The sequence below is a fragment of the Hippocampus comes genome, unplaced genomic scaffold (genome assembly GCF_001891065.2).
Source record: "Hippocampus comes isolate QL1 unplaced genomic scaffold, H_comes_QL1_v1.1 scaffold124, whole genome shotgun sequence".
NCBI lineage: Eukaryota > Metazoa > Chordata > Actinopteri > Syngnathiformes > Syngnathidae > Hippocampus > Hippocampus comes.
In genome coordinates this window covers 2221503-2231594 of record NW_017805075.1, presented here as the reverse complement: position 1 = coordinate 2231594, position 10092 = coordinate 2221503, and the positions used below count along the sequence as shown (strand labels likewise).

Below are 10092 nucleotides of genomic sequence, written 5' to 3'. Positions count from 1 at the left end.
TTTCTGATCATTTTGACTGGTATTGTACGATTCTACTGTCTGAACGTTCACTGTTCTGGTGGTCAGCAGCCAAGACAATGGGACGAATCAAGTTGAGCCGGGCCACTGACGGTCTGAGGAACCTTGAGGTGAGTGACCCATGTGCAAGAGACTCCAAAAGGAAGGGGAGGCACAAAACAGAAATGGTGTTTCCAAGTACAACAGCTGGACAATCAGCACATAAATGGTGTTTATTGCAGGGTGAAGGTGCTTATCTGCAAGTGTCCCCAGAGTCACTATCAGGAGAAAATGCCCTCATGTCTCTGAATGAGAACCAAATTGCTCCGCGGTGGTCCTCTGTTGAGCTGCACTCCCAAACTGGATGGGCGCGCAGCCCTGTCCTCGGACCATGCTCATCCTTAGAAAATAGGGGAAGAATTAGGGATGGAGCTTTAGCGAGCGTTGAATGGAATGGCCTGCCATGATGTCCTTCGACAAATGCCACGCACTTCTTATCGCGGCGATTTGAAACCTTATTTCTCCCTAGTTTGGATGCGGACTTGTGTGCCCTGTGGCAGACCGAGAAACACAGTGTTTTCACTGATCCTGCCGATAGGGCAGATGAAAGGCAACAACGATGTCGGCCCCCGAGGAACAACATGGCGCGACACAGTTGCACAGAAGACACAAATTGTCACAAATTGTCGAAAAAGACTCTTACGACATGTTAATGCAATCCTGATGCTCTGCTTGGCTTTAAAGGTACATCTGTAAAAAGGTTTGTGGTTAAGCTCAAATGAGCAGCTCGGTCAAACTGTGGGGATACGAGTGGATAAAAACTCAAGAGAAGAAGACGTGCAAAAATAATGTTTAACGATTACCATGGCCTCTTTTCTCGAGGGCAACTGCTGTCCGATACCACTACTTGCATGAACTCTTGCATGTGGGGAGTGATTTTCAATCGGCTGTTTTGATGTAGGTGTTTGTTAAGGTCTTCCTATATCTGTTCTGGCTTTCAACACAAAGAACCGAACAAATTCTTGTTGGCATCTGCTGAATAGGGAGAGAATGAAGGGAAAAGAAGGGAAGGAGAAGAGTGCCGCAGTGAGTGATCGCAAGTGCAAATGGGAACCAGAGAATGCGAAACGCCAGTCGTGCGTGAGATTTATACTTTACCTGCTCCCCTGAGATCTGCCACACGCACACGCCCACTCCGAGCAGAACAAAAGAGTAGTGAGGGATGCGAAAAAGTATGGGCACTGAGTCAAAGGTCAAACAGTACACGAGGATTAGCGAGGGAGCCTCCAAAAATGAGCGCGAGACGGAGGAGAGAGCAGCAACTTCAGCTGCGCCTTCTTTGGAGCAAACCTTCGCAGTCGACAAGCAGTCCTGTACACTCGCGCATACATCTGCCCTCCTTATGCTCAAGTTTAGGCCACTGGGCGCTCTGCCCTTTTTGACTTTATCACGCTTGCCTTGCCTGCGGTGTGCGGCGCCGTTAGATGCTTCAGTCTGCTGGAGCAGAAACAACCGATTCATGCACAGCTACCGCTGATTACATTGTGTTGATACCTGTCACAACACATGCATGCACATATTCATTAAAAAAAAAAAGAAAAGAAAAAGGACTGATAGCGGGTGGAAAAGCAGTTCTTTGCATATTGCAGCCACGATTGAAAGAGCTTCTTTTTACTACAAACCTCAAGCCAGGGTTTTTTTGCAAGTCGGCCTACTGATTGATGGCTACGATGTGAACAGAGAACCTTCTTGCTTGTGTGCGTGCATGTCATTTGAGCCGCTCAGCTGGTAATGGTGCTGCTCTACACCAACAGTAAGTTATTTATCCAAGCTATCAGCCGGTGGGCAACTTATCACGGCCTTCCAGGTGGAATACCGATACAGGTTGACAGTTGTGCTTTGTCTCACCGCTCACAGCTTGCAGAGAGCACAGCATGACCGCAGAAACCGACGGGCGATCACAACAAAAACGCGCTCGCTCTGTCAGCTGACGCACCACTTAGGTGGAAACTGCCTTCCTATCATTGCTGCTGCCACTCAGACACTGAAAATGAGCTCAAATTAATAAACAAACAAAACGTCTTGATTGCTACTGCTATACCGATTGTTGTTGTCAGGCAAAAATAGTAATAATTATGTTCTGTGGTGGGTCAAATTCAGAAGACATATTTACAGTATTCTCAATTTACATGCTGGGACTTCAAGAGTGAATTGTCTCCCCCTAATCTGTTGGAGACAGACAATTCAACACATCTGTTTATTATTTCCACTTTATGTGTGCTCAATGCACATAAAGGTTGTTAAATGAACCAAGTGAGGCTTATTAGAAATTCCGGCTGCTCTGCACCAGCAATGTTATTGCAAATTTCATTGACATAACATGCTAGTATTATGAAAATGCACTTGTGCGTTTTGTATTGAGGGATGGTGTCAAATGAAGCTATGACCTCAAAGTGCTTGGACTGTGTGGAGAGGTCACAGTGAGCGCCAGAATGTTCTGAGCTGTGAGTGGTCGAGGAGAAGCATGTGCAGCACTTGCTCGCTTGCGTGCGTGTGGAGGACTAATGGCCCGTAGTGACTTTCTGATCGCAAAACGTACATGGCACCGGAAAAGAGGACATGAAAGCGCTCTCTCAAGAAAGTCCTCGGGCCCCTTGACAGGAAGACCCCATTACAGCGCGGGCATCGATAACAGCGCCCAACCCCCCCAACCCCCCCGTCTGCCCTGCGGCCCCGATATCCATCTCCTCCCCTCAGTGGGTTCTTACTCAGGCTGTGCGGGTCCCGCTGTCTAAGTGGCCCCCGGAGAAACAACATAATGGAGTTAAACAGCCCACTTATGGAGCAAATAAAACAAATTAGTCGCAACTTTACGCAAGAATCCCCATGTTGTACTGCGCAGTTGCAAAATGATGCCACAATGAGTGTGTTAAGCGAACTGACGTGATCACAAACACGCCAAGGAGTCTGTCAAGTATTCAAGAGCACCCACGTGAAATATGTGCTGACACAAAATCCACGCTATAAAGATATTCAACACCTGACGGATTTATTTCTCATAAATGTTTTATTTTTATCAATAAAACCGCAGGAATGTGAAATAAAGCTTTGCAGAAATGAAAGTTGCCAAGTAGATAAAACCCACATGCACGTGTTCACTGTGTTGTCACAAGAATTTAGTAGGAAACGGCACAAAACGTGAAGCACTATATTATGTTTGAAGTAGAGCATTTTTCTGCAGCGTCATGCACATGTGGGAGAACTCTGCAACCCATTTTCGACCAATTACACTGCATTACTTTTCATGCCACTCACCTGGCGTGAGAACAGTCTGGTGTTTTACAAGGAAGGCACAGGTCACAATAGAGCAACAAATTGTGCCTTGAGATACGAGTGACCCCATACCAGATTTATTTATTTATTTTTTGCTTTTCCTTGCGAGTGCAAACTTCAGATACAAGTGCTATATTGTGGCATCAAAGTCAACACGACCCACTTGACAAGAAGCAGTAGTTTGGCAGATAGTGAACAAATCTTAAAAGGGGGAAAAAAAACAAACAAGCATTAAGCTGTCTATAGCGCCACTCCCAGTTGAAAGGTACTAAACATCAAACAAAGCGAATGACATGCTGTGGAGTGAAAAAAGCAAACTAAAAGCACAGTTTCCCAATCCCACTCGGACCCGAGCATGCCCACTCATCTGCCGCACCGGGCGATTTTGCATGAGGGACTCTTTGCCATGTGAACTGTGCAAGCCTGGATCACCTTCTGAGGCTCCAAATACAAAATGTGTCTTGTACCATATCACTTTTTGGAATCCATTAAAAGATGGCGTGTCCGTCTAGGAAGACGCAGGTAGCAACAGAAAGAGTGCATGGAACAAAATAAAAGACTCAACTCAACATTATTTCAAAACAATCACCGCTGCATACAAAGTGCTGTACATGAAGTAAAAATCAGAGTGCTAAAAGCAAATGCAGTTAAAAGAATAATTGAATACATCAAAACAGACAACATGAACAAGATGAAAAAAATTGAGATATATTGACAGGCGTGGCTCACTCCCAGTAATTTGAATGTAACCCACACGGTGTGTGCACAGCTTGCATATATTTCTACCACAAGCTTTGCTATTTAATCCAAAAGTGCAAATGAAATTCTAAATATTGTTCAGTATTGTTGGAAAACAATATTTGTCCTGTATGTACATTATTCTTACTACTGTGTAGCGCGTGGTGGACGGCTGTGTCTTGCGCGCTTACAATCCAGAAATTGATTTGTTGCCTGGCTGAAAGCTTTGATGCATTTTGATTGGCCATAATTTGCGACGTTGCCACATCATGCACCGGTGTTTAAATTTTGAATTGCTGCAAAAATAGTCTCAGCCACTGGGATTCTGGTTGAAGTAAGCCATTGTAAACTAAAAAGAACATATTTCACGTTATTAAATGAACGTTTTGTCATCCTCACATGCTGCTGGAGGCAGAGCGCACTCCGCTCACATGAATTTCTCACCGCAGCCTGTCATCAGCAGCTTCTGCTTCAAACTGTTCACTACTGCCTGACGCACTGGGCTCCGTTATTCCGTTTTTGGGGCACTGTGCATAACCGAACTGCACATTTGAACAAAGTTCTGAGTTTCCGAATGGTAATATTGAAGCAGTGCGCCTGGAGCGTATGTCCGAATGCACCCACGATGAGGGAGCAGGGACTTTGAGGGCGACAAGCTCATGGTTCTTGGAAAACAAATGTGTCCTGAAGAAAAACAAAATGAAAAAGTCAACATTTTGTGACTTGTCTGACTCAGAAGGAAGACAAGTAGCAAGAAAACCCACAAAAGAGCAATGTAAATCTGCAATAGATCTAGTGATGAAAAGCCCTCGACAACAGTTATGGAACAGCTACAGTTAGGTAGAGGAGTCTTCTATCATATGTTCATGTCGATGATGATGATGATCCTCTTGCGGGTCTACGAGTTTGGGAACAACTTGGCTTTGAGCTTGTGCCTTCACGAGTGAATTGACTGCTTGTGAAATTGAGCCTGTTGTCTTTCTCAGCATGAGCAACAAATCGGCCTCCAGAGACAAAATAGTTAAGGTGCTTAGAACACACACGTGCGCACGCACACACACAAAATATGCAGTGATTATGCTCACCAAGGCATAAACATCACATAGTGTCGTCCAGTCTGTTTATGAGTCAATCTTATCTTGGCCAGAATTGTGCAGCGTATGTGCGTGTTAGTGAAAGTGTGATCAAGGGATTACAGTCTTATTCATGAGCGAAAACACAAACACCAATGCAGTCGTAATGGTTTGAGTGTTTTTCAAGAGGGGAATCTGTAAATTGTTATTATCCAGATTCTTTTCTCCACTATAATTATCATATTGTATCAAGACAGTTTGTCAGTTGATTAACGGATTCCTTGTCCTCATTGGGAAAAGCGCTCACGGTTGCAGTTGGTTACTGTGTTGGTAGTACTGCTAACATGCTACCTTCACTCAGTCACATTTACTTTACAAAGTACTCACTAGTTACTCAGTACTTCAGTATTTTTTTTTTATTACTGTATTTGGAGAAATATTTATTTTACTTATATTGTCCCAAAGTAACAGCACTTTTACTTGAGGGTTTTTTTTTTTGTTTTTTGTTTTTTTTGCTACAACCCATCTTTGACTCTTCGTTTTTTCTTGAATTATGGTCTGAAATTTGAGATGAGTTATTTTCATGTATTCACAATTTGCTCTGTCAAACCTATTCCAGTATTTACTAACCAATTCATGGTATTTACCTCGAACACTGAAGCATACATAATACTGTATGCATGGTTTCCAATCCATTACCTTAAATGAGGGGCGTCAAACTTATTTTTGTCGCGGGCCATTTTGGAATTATGTCTTCCCTCGGAAGGCCGTGACAACAGTGAAACCAAATAAATGTTTAATCGTCTCGTCGTCTTAGTACTTGCACACAACAAATTGATGGATTACTAGTTTTGAAATCAGTCAACTATAATAGTTTCAATTATTGTTCAAGTGAGTGGAAACAGGGGAAAGAAAGTATTGAAAAATCTCAATGTTATTTATTACCCATGACAAATTGACATTTCAGTACAGATTTTAGCAAGGATCATGAAAGTTGACACACATGATTTACTGTCACGTGCTACATAAAATAACATGGCGGGAAAGATCTGGGTCCCAGGCCTTGAGTTTGACACCTATGCCTAAAACACATGCAGTCTCAGTGGCACTGCAAGTTTATGACCTTTTCTCAAGGGACAAATGGTCCTCATATCGGCGGACAGATCACATCTCGGAAGGCCAGGTCTCCATTTCAGAGTCAAACACACACGCATGCACACACACCTGCATGTGAGGTATTCCTCTGATAGACCTAATAGTCTCCAGTGCGCTGAAGATAAGACCCTAAATCACCGTGACAGGACAGATTAACACACAGGTCTTAAACGTGAGTGGTACCAGTCAAAGGTCAATATACATGCTCTCACACGGCAGTGTAAACCAGACAAAGTGTGTCTTCTTGTGGATGCTCTCAAAACATCACCAACATTTTCTAGCTTCACACAGTTTACACTGGATGCTGTTTTGGAGCTTCCAAATGGAAACGTATCCACATTGAATGTTTGAGTTGGCTCAGAACTAAATTGTAAAACAGCAATAATCATCATCATCACCAACATCCCACACCTAACATCACAAAAAAAATTAGGCTGTCCGATCAGACCCCATTTGACACTGATCGCGGCACGTTTCTCTTGTTAATGCCCATTGCCGAGTTTCCCTGGTGTTTGCCGCTACCTGCTGGAAAAAAAAAGTATGTGTTGACAGTTGAATTCCAGGACCATTTAAGCCTCTTCTTACAATAGTGAAGCTGCAAAGAAAAAAACATAGTTTTGAAAGACTACGGAAATGCACAATGCTAAAACCTGCTTGAAACAATAAATTGCAACTACAACCCCGTCTGCAAACCCTACCAATGCACTGAAAAATTGTGTGTTGAATATACTCAATCTGATTCTGTGAAGCGGTTGCACAAAATCAGATCACCTAGATCTAGAGCCATTTCATAAGTACACTACAACTCAAAAATGTATTCGGATCCAGATACATTTATTTCAAGCAAATTGATGAAATAAAATTTAATACATTCAACACACAACGTTTTTTTCCAGCGCGTCTTGAAACTCTAATTTGAAATCATAACCCTGTCTTGAAATCCAAAAACCTGCCTGAAACCCTCATTTGCATTGGCAACCTCTGCCCTGTCTGGAAACCCTTAAACGGCTCAAAAGGTGATTTTGAAACTCTGACTTTAGTTTGAAAATATCTTGAACACCTAACTCTGCACTGTAACTCTAATTTGAAACCCAAACTAAAATTTCAATCCCTAATTTTAAATCCATAATCCAGTTTTGTAACCCTAATTTGGAGCCCAAACACTGTGTGAAACCTTACTTGAAACTCCCGATCCTGTCTTGAAACCCTAATTTTGAACAGCTACCTTTTCCTTGCAAACCTATCTGTGATTTGAAACCCGGAACCTGTTTTCAAAGATTGATTTAAAAGCTTCATCTTGATTTCGAGTCTACTGTAAACTGGCCAGAGTCCAACGGACGTTCCTTAGCGCTCAAACAGCAAACATTTCGTTTACATTTTTGAAAAGGTGAATTTCGCAAGGGTTGGTGAGCGCTGCTGGGCGGAACTTTAACTTTGAAGAGGTGGTGCAAAGCGGAAGGGTGAACATTCTGTGTAACGCCGAACGGAAGACGCGTGCAAGTAAGTCAGTCTCACATTGAGGTCGGTCATTGATCATTTTAGCCCAAGTCAAACCTTTCATGGCTAACCGCGACACTACCAACATTCTACTGCGCGTCTGATGGATGGATCCCGTATAATTTATTGTGAGTTTTTGCAATATATCGTCTATTCGGAGGTTACATTGGGGTTAGCATTACCAACAATTCCGGGAAACTCAACCTGTACTTCGATGTCCATCGGTTTACTTAACGACATAAAAGCAGGCTCGTCCCCTCCCTCCATCAACATCTTGCTTCAGATGTCTTAACTGTCATACCGTGTTGGTTGTTGTTGGTTTTAGTGACGCTACAGGACGTCAGGAATTTGCTTGGATGTAGTGGATTGTTGCGCGTTTGCTTGACGGCCTACCCTAAATGATGTACCCTTCACAGGACAACGACATGGCAGCCTTGTTCCTGACGACTTGACCTGTTCATACCCTCCAATGATGTTTGCGTCAAAATTCCTACCTCGTCTGCGTGTTGTTCACAGGGCAACTCGTAAGTATGAGCACGTTTTTTTTTTCGATGTCATGCGGTGCACTGCAAACCCCTGCATATTCACATTTGTATGTGCACCGACGTATCCCCAATGAAAAACTCTGCGAGTCAGAGTTTTTGCGCCCTTTCTATATCGCCCAAGTTGCTGACTAAGCCCTGTCGAAGTAGGATTTGTGTCAGGTATGTTAATGTAACGCATCTCCACCGAGAGACGAGCATGTGCACTTCCTGTGCATTTTTCAGAGGCAATTAATTTGTAAGAGTAATGTAAAGGGAAACTTGCGATCAACTAATCAGGGTAATAGAAAAGTCGTGTTTTGCCTCCATCTTGTGGCATCTGTAGGGAACACGACAGATTTCTTTCGGGTGGAGTGTGAATTCAAGGATTTTGGATTTTCATGGCAGGGCATGTCGCAATTCCCCACTTCGTCATGATCTTAGTTGTACTTTGTGGTGGCAAAAGTTCTCATTAACCCACTAGTCAACAAACTTGCATGTGCTTTGACCAAGGTAGAGGAATTCGGAAAACAGGGGTATCAGGGTTTTTGCTTTTGTCTTTAATGTCATCATTTGAATGTGTAAAGTGTCAACGGAAAAGATGTCACGTGAGGGCAATTGCTTGCAGCTAGCAACGCGTTTAGTCGGGGTGTCAATTCCTTGCAGATCTTCACTATTCACAGCAGACCTGTATGGGGGTGTGACTGTATTCGGATGTGTCCATGATGTGTGGTGTGCTTTCCTCATGACTAGGTTGCCATGGAGACATTGTAAGTGGACGTGCGCAGCCAGCAGTTGCTGCATCCATCTGGTCACTCAATGCAAAGCCACGACGCTACTCCACAGCAGCCGACAACCGTTATCCACCTCGGTGGGTGCAACTGGAGCCGGAGCTTGACGATGCACTCGTGCCCCGTAAACTGTCAGTCAGTCCTCTGGAAACGTGGCTCTCGCTGCGCTACTCTCTTCCTCCACTGCCGGGGTCGGCTCCGCTGCAACATGAGCGGGGGGAGCTGCCGGAAGAGAAGGTGCTGCCGCCTGTTTGTCTACCTGTTGTTGAAGATGGCGACCGCACGACAACGCCCCTAAGTTGCAAAAATGTGCTGGAGATCCGACGACGCAAAATGAACCGGCACAAATACAAGAAGCTGTTAAAACGGACAAAATTCCTGAGGAGACGAGTGCAGGAGAGCAGGGGCAGGAGGAAACAGGTATGTTGTCACCTTCACTCTCTGATCAGATCAGAATAGACGTTGCTTCATGTTGTGTTTGCTGATCCCCCTGTTGCATCCTCACAGTGGTTGTTAAAAGTCTACACACCCCTCTTTGAATGCAGGTTTTTGTAACATAAAAAATGAGACCAGAGTAAATGTTTTCAGATCTTTTTACAGCACTAACATTCAGTTTTTTAAATCCTTTTTGAGAGGGAAAGGAAAAGTCGCCTGAATTAATGTTGTCAAGTGTTCACTCACTGTCATAAGTGGGGATGTGGCAGCGTTCAGAATAAACCAGTCACATTGAAACTCATGTAAAAATGTTGTCAGCACCCAACTGCTACCATTTAAAGGGCTTATAACTAACATCATATCAAGCTGGGATGTCCTAGCATTTTTTCTGGTCGCTTCAGTGTGCTTCCACAGCATCAGAGGGATCTTACTGTTCAAAGGTACGGATCAGTCAGCAGAAGGTTACAAGAGAACTTCCATAACATTACATTAAAAAAGAGGGAGGGGGGGGGGAGAGAGAGAGCGAGAGAGAGAGAGAGAGAGAGAGAGAGA

At 43.8% G+C, this 10092-nt stretch overlaps 1 protein-coding gene across 3 annotated transcripts in view; it reads left to right on the top strand.

The window, feature by feature from the left end:
• The first annotated feature begins 7697 nt into the window (after nucleotides 1–7697).
• aurkaip1 (aurora kinase A interacting protein 1) overlaps nucleotides 7698–10092 on the top strand; it is a 4345-nt gene continuing 1950 nt past the window's right edge. The window contains exons 1-3 of one of the 3 annotated variants that reach the window (XM_019865178.1): nucleotides 7698–7796; nucleotides 8210–8317; nucleotides 9068–9525. In XM_019865178.1, the coding sequence (XP_019720737.1) occupies nucleotides 8263–8317; nucleotides 9068–9525 (513 nt within the window). In that variant the 5' untranslated portion in view covers nucleotides 7698–7796; nucleotides 8210–8262. Of the gene's footprint in view, nucleotides 7922–8209; nucleotides 8318–9067; nucleotides 9526–10092 lie in introns of all 3 variants that reach the window. The other 2 variants (XM_019865180.1, XM_019865179.1) reach the window with 2 other exon arrangements.